General features: G+C 33.3%; 1 protein-coding gene across 1 annotated transcript; it reads left to right on the top strand.

The window, feature by feature from the left end:
• Positions 1-3,488: 3,488 nt before the first annotated feature.
• Positions 3,489-13,278, top strand: CGL1 (alpha-1,3-mannosyl-glycoprotein beta-1,2-N-acetylglucosaminyltransferase). Its single transcript, XM_039032275.2, has 19 exons — positions 3,489-3,847; positions 4,076-4,126; positions 4,965-5,052; positions 5,771-5,833; positions 6,276-6,310; positions 6,418-6,494; positions 6,587-6,632; positions 6,739-6,801; positions 8,787-8,853; positions 9,810-9,878; positions 9,957-10,026; positions 10,125-10,186; positions 10,619-10,709; positions 11,002-11,095; positions 11,246-11,308; positions 11,392-11,430; positions 11,502-11,672; positions 12,452-12,579; positions 12,787-13,278. The coding sequence occupies exons 1-18, from the start codon at positions 3,779-3,781 to the stop codon at positions 12,557-12,559; spliced, it is 1,326 nt and encodes a 441-aa protein (XP_038888203.1). The 5' UTR covers positions 3,489-3,778; the 3' UTR covers positions 12,560-12,579; positions 12,787-13,278.
• The last annotated feature ends 12 nt before the right edge of the window (positions 13,279-13,290 follow it).

The raw sequence follows: 13,290 nt of genomic DNA, 5'->3' as shown, positions 1-13,290 counted from the left end.
TTTTTTATATTTAAAAATACCCCGTTGCTAACACTTATTATATATGACAATTGATTTATGGTTGCTTTAGCGATAAAAAGAGTATTACACACTTGCAATTTTACCTTTTTCATATATTTAAAATTAAACTAAATTGTATCCTTCATAGTTAATTCTTAAAAAAAATATATATAGATGTGTTATAAATTTAAATCTTATGTCCAATGACAGGTTATCATTCAAAAATAGTTCCAAAAGAAAAGTTGATCAAATGTGTTTTTTAGAATAGATCACAATATCGAAATATGTATGTTTTCGTATATGCACATTTTTTCTTGCATTAAACTTTAGTGAGGTTCGTGAAATAAGTTATATATTATTGTTCATGAAAAAAAAAGAACATTAATACGTGTTTGGATTGACTAGGAAAAAAATATTTTTCAAAATGTCATTTTCATTTCAATTTTTTTTATAAAAGTTGTTTGAAATAAAATGACTTGTATCTTTGGTTACATTTTCTCAAAAGTATTTTCTTACCCAAGTTTGTTTGATTTGTTATACATTCAAAGTATTTCTATTAATATCAAATTACTACATAAGAAGACTATTAAACACGATAACTTGGTTTACCAGAATGATCATTGGAGGTGATAGTCAGAGTTGACCATCGGAAGTATTCATCAAAGCTATTCATTGGAGGTGATCGTCACTAAAATTGGGTCTCCAGGTGGTTTGAAAGAGTTGGCCGCCATATGTGATGACGACGGGTGAAGTCAAGAGAAATATGGGAGGGAGTGAGAGTTGTTTATTTTAACAACTGAGTTGTAAATAATACTTAATGCATGATCACTGGAGGTGATAGTCGGAGTTGACCATTGGAAGTATTCATCAAAGCTATTCATTGGAGGTGATCGTCGCTAAAATTGGGTCTCCGGGTGGTTTGAAGGAGTTGGCCGCCATATGTGATGACGATGGGTGAAGTCATGCGAAATATGGTGGGAGTGGGAGTTACTTATTTTAACAACTGAGTTGTAAATAATACTTAACGAAAATGGTGTTAAGATAACCTTTATCCCTCATTTTCTTAACACATGCTTTAAACATCGAGTTGACCATTATAACCCACTCAACCCATTCCAAATTGAAGCCCCAAAGTTTAGTAGATTCACGAATTGTGAAAACTTTGAAAGCTCATAAACTAGAATTGTAATTTAACAATAATATCATTATCTATTTTAAAAAAAATATTATTTTGATTCCTATACTTTGAGATTTGTTCGATTATAGTTATTGTACTCTCAAAATGTCCAACTTTAGTTTACATATTTTAAATAAATTTTGAATTTAGTCTATATTTTAGTTTGTTGTTGTGTTTTTCAACCATTTTTTTTTTATTTACTAGTCTTTTCAATATTATTTTTAAAATATATTCACATATTATATTATATGCATGAAAATTATTATTATTATATTATTAAATCAATTTTGATCAAATTAAATTAAGAATTTATTGAAAGTACGAGGACTAATACAACGATTTAAAAGTAGGAGAACCGTAAAAACCACCTTTGCAACATTGTTGTAATTACAATTACATTCTCAAACTTTTAGTGATAAAAATTGAGCCCTTAGTCAAGTTTATATAAGTATTACAATTAACACTCAACTTACAATAATTGTAGAAATTAAACCCCCAAATGATAAAAATTGAAAATTCAAACTTATATAATTGCTACAATTTCTATAATTACGTATGCTTGAAGATCCAATTTTTACATTTGTGAAAATTTAAGGACTCAGCTTTTACAATTGAAAGCTATAATGTATAATTACGACTACCACCATAACTTACGATTGGTTTTTGTAATTTGCCCTTAAAAGTATATGGATTAAAAGTGTTATGAGGTTTTTATATGGATGAACCAATCATAGATGCGCTAAAGCCGAATGACCCAATTCTAAAAAACTAATGAAAATTAATCTTCTACTAATGTAATAAAGCACTATCCCGTTGGGGTGTCCCTCCCATCGCGAAATAATTGGAGCCTTAACGCAATATTAATTTCAAACCATCTTATTTTTTTAAACCAACATTTGACAACCCGATGATTAAAAATGAAAATTGCATAAGGATTTCGACCATTTTATGATAATGAGTGAGATGTTCCTAATGCGATAATGAGTAGTGGAGTGCCCTATAATGAAAATAGAAGGTTAATTTTCATTATTTTTAGAATTGGATCATTCAACATCAACGACTTGAAATTGAGTCATTAATATAAAAATCTCATTTTAACCTTTATTATTGTTGTCGTTATTATTATTATTTTAGTTTAGACAGAGAGAGTAATGCAATGCAATAACACACCATAATTTAAGTTTTTTAACCATGAATTCGAAAAGGAAAGCAAAGTGGGGGAATTCATATGGATAACCCAAAATTTGAGCTCGTTGACAAATGACCTTATGCTGATGTCACATTTGGGCAAAATTACCAAAATAAACTCGTGCATGCGAAAAAGCCTACTTGCTCTTGCTCTCTCTCTCGCTATCTTGCTTTCTCACTCCTCCTCTCTCTTTGTTTCCTCGCTTAGAAATCACTCTCATCTCTTGTCTCTCTCTCGATCTCGCTCTCTCTTCGTTTCCTCACTCACAAATCACTCTCATCTCCTCTCTCTTCCTTTCTTCACTCACAAATCAACTTTCTCTCTCACTCTCGTTCTATTTCCTCATTTCTTCACTCACAAATCACTCTCCTCTCTCACAATTGGAGCTGGTATGTGGTTTTTTGTCGAAGTTGGTTACGTCGGAGATGAAGAAGATGGAAAAAAAGAAGAAAAGAAATTTTCGCCAAAGTTGCTCGCTATAGAAGAAGAAGAAAAGAAGAAGAGAGAAGATAAAAAGAAAGAAGTTGTTTGTCGGAGAAGAAGTAGAAGAAGAACAAAAGAAAAGAAGAAGAAAAATCACTTGCCAGAGAAGAAATGGGAGAGTAAGAAAAGAAAGGACCTTGAAGAAAGGGCAAATTGATAATTTCACACACGCATGATGTCAGCAAAAGGGCCAATTAGCAATAGTTTTGTAAAAAAGGGGCATTTATCATTTTGAGCCTCCCAAATGAGTCAACGGTACAAACGAATGAATACTAATCTTCAATTGATGTAATAATAGAGCACTATTCCGTTGGGGTGCCCCTCCCATCACGAAACAATTGGAGTCTTAACGCAATATAATTTCAACCACGTTTTTCTAAAAATCAACCATCATATAAATATTTTTTAAAAATCAACAGTTGACAATCCGATGATTAAAAATGAAAATCGCGTTAGGGTTTCGACCATTTTACAATAATGAGTGAGATGTTCCTAATACGATAATGAATGGTGGAATGCTCTACGACGAAAATAAAAAATTAATTTTCATTATTTTTATAATTGGATCATTCAAAATTAACCACATGAGTTTTGGGTCATCAATATAAAAATCTCATTTTAACCAATATTATTGTTATTATCATCATTATTATTTTATTTTGGACAAGAGAGGAATGCAATGCAATATCAAATTACAAAGCACCATAATTTAAGTTTTTTAACCACGGATCAAAAAGGAAAGCGAAGTGGGGAAAGAAAAAAAAGCATACATTTATTTCTGAAGTTTCTCAAAATTTCAGTCCAGCCTCATGAACTGACTCGACTCCCAGTCGTCGCAACTGCAAATCCGATCAATTCATGAGAGAAATTCAACAATTCAGATTTTAATTATCATCTGCTTTGCCGTTTTATTGATATTCTCTTCAGAAATGGCGAATTTCTTCTTCGATTTCCGCTTCCTACTTCTGATTGCAGCTATGGCGTTCATCTACATCCAGGTACCCTCCAAACTCTCACGGAGTCTCTAATAATTTTGCTTTAATACCAGTCTGATCCTTCACGAAATTGTGTTCATCACTGCTTCTTTTTCCCTTGCGAGCTTCATCTGGTTTTCAGCTGAACCAATGTTATTTTGAATCAATAAAGTTGGTCTTAGCTTCATACTTGTTAATTTATGAATTCACTGCCATTCTTATATTTGACGAATTCTTATTATTTTTGTCTAGATACGGCTATTCGCGACACAATCTCAATATGCAGATCGGCTAGCTGAGGCAGTACGTCGTCCATTCTTCTCTAATATTGCATGGGATTATAGTTATACTCAATACACGATAAGAGTTTGTGTTATTCTACAATGTCATCAATGATAGTATTCTTAATTTCTGAATCGACACCCTATGAATTAGTTTTTGAGGACTCGATATTTTTCCATGTAACCGAAAATGCAATTATAGTTACCCTCGTTTGGATTCAAGAAAGTTTAAGAAATGATTTTAAATAAAGTGATATAAAATCCAAGAAATAATTTTAGATTAATTACTTTGTTTGGAACGATAAAGATTTGAAATGAATATATTTAAAATTTTGTGTTCGGATGATAACCTGAAAAGAAAACCGAGTTAAGAATTTACTAATATAGGCTTTTAACTATCATGTGTTAATTGAAATTAGAATTTGACAATGTCATTTAAGTAATTTACCTTTAAATCCTATGAAATCATGCAAAATCTGAGCATTTTAGTCAGGAAAGTTTTTTTTTTTTAAAGAAAAATCATTCTATTTTCTGCCTTATCAAACAATGGAATTCATTTGAAATCCATTATGAATTGAAATCCCTCAAAATCATGAGGTTCCAAATAGGCCATTGATGGATGCTGTCAACGACAATAAACTACAAGATAATTGTACATGATTATAATACACGATTCTAAAGAATCAAAGAAACAGTACAGGAGTTTGTTTGTATCAAAATGTTATGTGGAGCTAGAAATTTGAGCATATGATATTTTAGTTGAAGTTATAAGCCTTAATTGCTCTTTACAAAGCTTGATCAATTTTGTTGATTGCTAATGTGACTGCAATATCATTTATAGGGGTGATTTCTTATTTCAGGTTGAATCAGAGAATCATTGTACCAGTCAAATGCGATTACTAATTGATCAGATAAGCATGCAACAAGGACAAATTGTGACCCTTGAAGGTGTGGTGTCTATCATAGTGCGTTAGGGCACTATCTTAATTTGAACGTGCCATGCAAATTGGCAAATTTTCAATTTAAATTGATGAAAATGTCAAGCGAATGTGGTGGATGTTTTAGACGACTTTTAAACTTGTCCATTTTAATTGGATTGAATGTTTATCCCTGGCTCAATTGGTTGAATCCACCATAACGTGAACCAAAAATTTAGTTTGATTCTACATCTAGTAGGTTTAGCAGTTCAAAGTTTATGCTAATGATAAAATTGAGAGCATAGCATATTTCTCAGCTCTTTAATGAAGGTCAGAATGCGCTTCGAGGCTAGATTCCATTCTAGCTTACAAATTTATATTGTATAGAAAGAGTCTAATGTGGCTACTTCATTCAATATCATTGTTCCTTCTTATGCTTAGCTGGTGACTCTTGATTTCCTTGATATATTCAGATTTTTTATTCTTCTTATTTTATTTATCATTTTCATTTGCAGCATTTTTTGTAGTTTCTTATCGTCTTGCTAGAATATCTTCCTCACTATGATATGATATGCCTCTTGAGATGAAAATCCAACATCTAGCTTTATTTCACTTATTTTCATCCTCTAACCTCTAATTTTCCTTTTATTTAGTTAATAAGAATCAATATCTTGCTACTCTCTCTGTGACTGGAGGCAAAACCATCAGAATTATTACACTTATTTCTAATAAAATTGCTAAATCTTCAGATGAAAGAAAACACCACTTTGAAGAAGTCCTCCAGCTGAAGACTCTCCTTCAAGATCTTGAAAGTATGCGCTTCAATAGACTTCATTTTCTGCTTAACAGCTTACTTCCTGACTTTACCCATAATCTTTTGTTAAGAAGGTCAGAAAACCCATTCTGTAATATTTATGTTTTTTATGGATGTGGCTCTTGTCATATGTCCGAATTTTACGTCTCTAGTTATTGAAGTGGAAATATATAGAAAAGTGAGCCCTCCATAGAACACTAAAAGCGGCTTGATTTGAATGCTCGTAGTTCTATTTGATTGAGAAAGGCAGAATGATGTTTCGGCTGCTGCATTATATAAGCATTCTATTTCACCATTTTGTTCCATAAATTTTTTTGCCATCTGACAACTCTATGTAGTTGATTTTTTTACACTTTCCTTTAGTAGGATCAAATTGACATTCACTTGTAAGTGTTATCTTGAAGGCTCTTTGATTGTTTTTCTCTTTCTAAAATCTGTAGGGAAAGGTCTGCAACAACTCACAGACAAAACACAGGTATACTTAAAATGAAGTGATTCTAACCCTTTTCTTCCTTCCGCATTGTAAGCCTTTTAAAATCTGTCCACCTTAAATTTACAAATTATTTTGCTTGAAACTTTTAGGTGCCTGTGGCAGCTGTTGTAATTATGGCATGCAATCGTGCAGATTATCTGGAAAGGACTATTAAGTCTGTTCTAAAGTATGTCTTATAAGACCTTTTAACCGTTCGCTCATTGTAGTCAATGCGTTACAAATATTTGGCTTTACTAACAGCTGTGCAATATTATCTAGATACCAGACAACTGTTGCTTCAAAATATCCTGTTTTTGTTTCCCAGGTATGTATCTTAAATTCTTTCGTGGCTGTAAAAATCTATTGCATTGTTATGTTTTCAATCTATGTTCTTTGTAATATATATATATTTTAATTGTATTTATTCATAGGATGGTACCAACCCAGTTGTAAAAAAAAAGGCTCTTAGCTATGATCAGTTGGCCTATATGCAGGTTAGTGAACAAATACTCCTGTATACAGTGCCACGATTTTACCACGGTTATTCATTATATAGTTTCTATATTGATATCGTGTGCATGTTTGTCTGTGTGTGTATATATATATTTTGAGGTGATAATGCTGTCATTATGTCAGGGAATTTGTTGGGTGTAGGATGACGATGTTATGGGATAGGTTCGTCAAAGGTTTTGTATTTTCATTCTCTTTACATGGAAAATTTGGAGCATGGTAGGGATTAGTGATTCCCCCGATAAGGAACTCGACCCCTTAGATGGGAAATCCCTAGGACATTCCATCTTCATTACCTAATTTCTACAAATTAGTTGGTCGAGATGTCATTTTAGTAGGCTTTTTTTTTTAATGTTTGATTAGTAGTGGAATCTGTTCTTTTTACTGCTTTCTTGGTGCAATATTAAGCACCCTTTTAAATATTATAGTTTATCTTTCTTAGTTACCAATTGACAATCTTTCTTTTAATCACCTATAGGTGCTTGGGGTTTCCCCTTATTTTATTTATCAATGAAATGTTTCTAACTTATTCAAGCTCAAAAAGTAGTGGTTAATTTTGAGGATAGAAGAGGTCTCGGAATTGGGGCATTTTGAATCTTTGATGCAGCTGCTTGGTCTTCCTACACTCTGGAGGTCCATTATTATTATTATTATAGCTAATTGGGAACTATTTGAATTACTTAGTATTGAGGATTAGTGAATACTCGTATTGGCCATTCTCCTTATTTATTATTTTTTTGGGAAAACTTTTTCTGTTAAACCTGTATTCCTTATGTAATTATTTTTTGATAACTAAGATAAATAAATGCGCAATTGAAACAATGAAGAAAGTAGTACAAAGCCGCCTCCTCTGAAGAACCGTGTCCTCAAAACCTCTGAATCCTAATGAACGACATCATCCCGGGACACCTTCAAGAAGGAAAAAGAACCCTTTCCTAGTTCCCTTAAGCCAATCTCTCTCACCCTCAAGTTCCGTAGGTTTTTTAAAAATAATTTAAACTTATTATGATTATTATGTTAAGGAGGGGAAAAAAAAGAAAAAAGAAAACTGACCCCCTCTAAATCCCCATGCCTATCTGAAATGGGGGGACTTCAGATGAATTAACTCATTACATCACTTTGTAAGATCTTCATTAAAATTCTAGCAGCTTGTTTGAAAAGATTCTTCATCCAATAAATGTGCTTCATCCATTGGTCTATTCATGGTAGACAAATTATTAACTCTATCTTTAATCAAGCTGGCCCAGACACTCACAGTGATGAAAATAATCCTTTAAAAATAGTTGTTCTACCTTTTTATGTTACTTTTATTCTAACAAAATTAACTGTTCTGGAAGTAGTTACATCTAAGCTTTCAAAAGGTTTGAACTCTCCCTTCTACAGTTCGAACAGGATGACAAAAGATTTGCTACCTCAACTGCATTACTAAGAACTAAATACTGATACCTAACCAACTTTTCCATGCTCACTTCCTGCCTAGTGATACTTGTAAGCAAAAAACTAAGACGTCCTCAGCCACACACCAAATAGATTGACACAGTTCAACCCTATGCTAATTAGATAGACATGCTCACCTACTAGCCTCCCCTTTCTTCCTCCTGACATTGGCGATGCAAATAGGTGGCCTCAAGCCCCTTTTAAAATTTGTTGGTAATTGTTCTCCTTTTCTTGAACCAACTGGAGATCTCTTTGTAATCTACATTTGCATGCAATGGGGGAGAATATCTCATCTTTCCTTACCCCATGTGGTTTTTGTTTGTGTCAAATGTTCCCTAGACACGAGCATGGGGATTCTCTTTGAAGAAAAGGATGGATACGGAGGCAATCAAATGAGTTAATGTGTACACTTCTTGGGAACCTTTTTTGCGTCAGATGCATGATTTTTTATGGATATGCTTGCCAAACAAGCTCAAGATGATCTTGCTTTAAGGGCCATTTCACTCTCATCAACTCTTTCTGTTTTTTGCAGCATTTAGATTATGGAGAAGTGGAAACTGAAAGGCCAGGGGAGTTGATTGCATATTACAAAATTGCACGTAAGGTTATATTTTTCTTTGTTGTACATCTAGTCCCTAAACTCTAGAAGTTGTATCAATTTAGTCTTTGTACCCTAAAAGGTCTTAAGTTTGTGAACATTTAAGGTTGCTTTTTGGTCCTTGTATTTTAATTTTTTAAAATCAATTTTCCGTCTAATAGGTCAAGGTGGTTAACTTCATATGTGTAGTGCTTATGTGGTACCGATGATATTATTTGAAGATTATATGTTGGGCCAATTTGTGGCAGGTTTAGGTAGTTGGTGGTATAAGCTTTAGACTCATGGTGTCAAAGGGCAAAGACTTATTAGGCCTACAATTTGGATTTTAGAAACTCATTAGGTTCTTTTTAGACTAAAGGGAGTGAATAGATACAATCTTGAAAGTTGAGGTTCTATTAGAAACATTTTAAAGTTCAAAATTTAAATAGACACAATTCTCATGCTTTAGATCCAAACTTATAATTTAATTACATACTCACTTTAGTAGCTAACAGACAAAAAAATCTTACTACAATATAATGGGAACAAACTGTTACTAGAATATCTATGGGCGACGTCCGTAGAGGCACAAACATTGAATGGACATGCCCCTACATAAACACCACCGAACTAAATTTTGGCCTCTATGACTAGCTTCATTTTCATTTTTTTTATCATATAGAATGTAAGGAATCTCTAGCAATATTCTCAAATAATAGTACTTTTCTGAGGAAAATGGAAGTTCTCCATTTCCTTATGCCTATGGTAATATTACAAAAAGCCAACAAATTGGAGAGGTTTTTATGACCTTGTAAGGGGAGGGAAATTTATACCTATGCTTTGGAAGGTTAATTAGATTTACTTACTCATTAGCCCCATTCCCATGCTTCGTGATACCTTAAAGAAATTCCAACTCATATTCTCTTGAGTTGTTGAACATGTTAATAGGACTCACATGCGAACAATTGGTTGTCCCAGGTCATTACAAATGGGCGTTGGATCAATTATTCTATAAGCATAATTTCAGCCGAGTGATTATACTTGAAGGTGAGGTCGACTTTACTACTCTTTCCTTTTATCTCTATTTCGTTGCTCTTGTGGATAAATATTTTTATTTTTGTACAGATGATATGGAAATTGCTCCTGATTTTTTCAGTTACTTTGAGGCTGCAGCAATGCTACTTGATAAGGATAAGTGTGTCCAATGCATTCAACCTAATTTTCAGTTCTTTCTGCTGACTATAAGTATATGTATAACAATCCAAATCTTGAAACTCTTTTCAACAATGACAGGACCATAATGGCCGTCTCTTCATGGAATGACAATGGACAAAAGCAGTTTGTGCATGATTCTTGTAAGTTAGTTCTAGATACTTTCTCCATACACTAGTGGGCATGATATGAAAATTTATAAATGTAATATATTCTTCTTGGGAGCATTGCTAGAGTTTAATGATGGAATTATCTTCTCTCCCTTTTAGTGCACAATATCCATTTTTCATATTGTTGATGGCATTGACCTTCCACCTCACTCTCCCTCTTTCTCGGTGTGCTGCTGTTTTTGTTTCCCTTGTACCAAACCTTGAAATCCTATAGTTATATAACTATTGCTGGCTATATTAAAGATAGATTACTAGTTAGTTAAATAATGCAAGCTGCTAAAATTCACTCTCATCAAAGTTTTGCTATGATAACTTGGTTGCCTGAAATTTTGTCTATTCTATTACATTTCAATCTTTAGTGATTTGCCTTAATGTTATTCACCTTTATATATTTATACCCTGCAGATTTACTGTATCGCTCAGATTTCTTTCCAGGACTTGGTTGGATGTTAACCAAGTCTATTTGGGATGAACTATCACCAAAGTGGCCCAAGGCATATCCTTTACATTTAGTTTATTCTTGAATCTGGTTCCAAATGATCTAGATAGTTATGTTATGTTTCTTTGTGGGCTTCGGAAAACCTTTTGTAACAATTCTATAGACATTATTTTGCATAGTTGGAGCTCCTTTCTGTAGAGGGATGTCTCGGCTTGGTTTTTTATATGCCTGTGTATTCTTTCATTTTTTTCTCAACGAAAGTTGTTTTTATAAAATATCTATCTATCTATCTATCTATATATATACATAGTAAATTTTCCCTAGAACTGTTTCTTTGACAAAAATGAACTTATTGGGATGACTGGTTGAGATTGAAGGATAATCACAAAGGTCGCCAATTTGTTCGTCCAGAAGTTTGCAGAACATATAACTTTGGTGAGCATGTAAGTAACCTTTCACTTATTCACTTCCTTTGAGCCACGAGGATGAGGATAGAAAGTATTTTAATTTAACATTTACAAGCCATGACAACTTTCATCTATATGTTCTGCATTTTTCACGTTGGTCTTTCTGAATGCCTGGATCCTTTGCAGGGTTCCAGTATGGGTCAATTTTTCAAGCAATACCTTGAGCCAATCAAGTTGAATGACGTTCAAGTAAGCACTTTATGGTCTTTTCGTTGTCTTTTAGTTGAACTGAAACTGAATTTGAAGTTCTCTCTATCTTTTGCTTGCTAAAGATCGACTGGATGTCTATGGATTTGAGCTACCTGATGGAGGTAATATGCATTCTTATGTAATCGAAGCGAATTAAAAAATACCTATCACTAATTGTGATTCCTTTTCGTAGGACAAATATGTGAAGTACTTTGCAGATCTTATTAGAAAAGCAAAACCTGTTTATGGAAATGATGCAGTTATGAAGGCTTATAATGTTGTGGGTGATGTTAGAATCGAGTACCGAGACCAGTCAGACTTTGAACGCATTGCTCGGCAGTTTGGTATTTTTGAAGAGTGGAAGGTAGTTGTCCATTCTCCTTTTCACATCTGCAATTTCCTTGTGGCAAGATTAAATGCTTACCGATGACGGGTAGGAATAGCAGCAGGGAAATACCAGGGACGTTTCTAGGATATTAGAAGGGCATTTTCGAAGTTGGCTAGTGAAAAGCGATATAAATAGGATGAATTAAGGTTTGGAAATATGCAGAATTTTTTGGGAGTTTTGTTGGAGAAGTCCAAGCCTGGCAAAGTGCTTGGAATTGGGTATTGTAATTTTCCTTTTGGTAGTATTTGATAGGTTTTTCAACTTTCAAATTTGTATTGCATAGACCTCTTAACCTTCTCTTTTGTGCCTAATAGGTCTATGAGAAATTGACATTTAAAAAAAATCATGGAACTATAAATACGAAATTGAAATATTAGGATTCTATTTAATAATATTCATTTTTGTGCCTAATAGATTTACCAACTTTAAAAATATCACATAGGTACAACAATTTACACACAAAATTGAAATTTTAGAGGCTTTTTTGACACTTCTAAAATTTAGGGACCTTTTAGATAAAAACAAAAAAAATCTGAAAATCTAAGTTAAGAGACGTATTATACATTCTTTGAAGTTCATGAACCCGTTAGATAGAACCTTGAATTCAAGAGACTAAACTTGTAATTATTTCAATTGTTTTCTCATTTTCATTGCAATTTCTGGTTCCTTTAATAATGCAGCTTTACAATTGTACAAATATGCTTGTGAATGCATTTGTTAGATTAAAAGCTATACCATATTCTTTCGTTTCTCAGGATGGTATACCAAGGACAGCTTATAAAGGAGTGGTTGTTTTTAGACACCAAACCCAAAGGCGTATATTCCTGATTGCCCCAGATTCTCTCGAGCGTTTGGGAATATAAAGCACGCATTGATATACAAGGTCAGTAATCGCATACATATTATGAGCTCGGCTCTCCACCGTGTAACTTGATCGAAGAAACCCCCAACAATGCAATTCCATTCAGCTTCATTCCAATGCAATGTTTCAGTAGTTTCCTAAATTTAACGTTCTGATAATGGACCAAGTTTGAATCGAGTTAGCCAACAGGGTAGATTTAAGGTTAACTCGGAAAGTTTTTTGTTTCAGTGTCTTGCCCGAGCACCGAAGCTATGTTAATTCTCCATTCCATACAGGCACAAGAGGCGATCGAGCTACTAATTATTTGAACATCATATGAACTTATCTAACAGCCCATTCTCAAGGTACTGCATAGGAAAACATTTGGCGTTCCACTCATTGGTTCTTTCTCGGGATCGATTGAAAACATGCTGATGGTCACAGGCAAGAAAAAACTGTCTTTTTGGCTAAACTTGATAAACATTTTAGTTTGATAAGGTGAAATTGTTGTTGAAAATTAGCATGTTAAATGTGTTATTTCTAGCTTCAGATCTGAATGTCATTTCAAATGTTTCATTCAATGTGTGTAGTGGGGTTTTGACAAGTTCTCACTACAAATAAAGAGAGATGGAATAGAACATAGATGCATTCTTATGTTGTAGGTTCTTACTTAAATCTGAGACTTGTTTGCTAGCATACTGTTTTAGCTTGAATTTGAAAGGGATTGTAACTTGAACATCATATCTTTCTTTT

The sequence above is a fragment of the Benincasa hispida genome, chromosome 5 (genome assembly GCF_027475165.1).
Source record: "Benincasa hispida cultivar pf3 chromosome 5, pf3_genome.v1.1, whole genome shotgun sequence".
Classification (NCBI taxonomy): Eukaryota; Viridiplantae; Streptophyta; class Magnoliopsida; order Cucurbitales; family Cucurbitaceae; genus Benincasa; species Benincasa hispida.
This window is presented reverse-complemented; position numbering and strand designations above follow the sequence as displayed.

Bases quoted from the DNA above. Each gene is read 5' to 3' on its own strand.
- CGL1 (XM_039032275.2), top strand. From the start codon at position 3,779: ATGGCGAATTTCTTCTTCGATTTCCGCTTCCTACTTCTGATTGCAGCT. The intron at 6,311-6,417 runs GTATACTTAAAA...TGAAACTTTTAG, and splicing joins AACTCACAGACAAAACACAG to GTGCCTGTGGCAGCTGTTGT. The intron at 6,633-6,738 runs GTATGTATCTTA...ATTTATTCATAG, and splicing joins ATCCTGTTTTTGTTTCCCAG to GATGGTACCAACCCAGTTGT.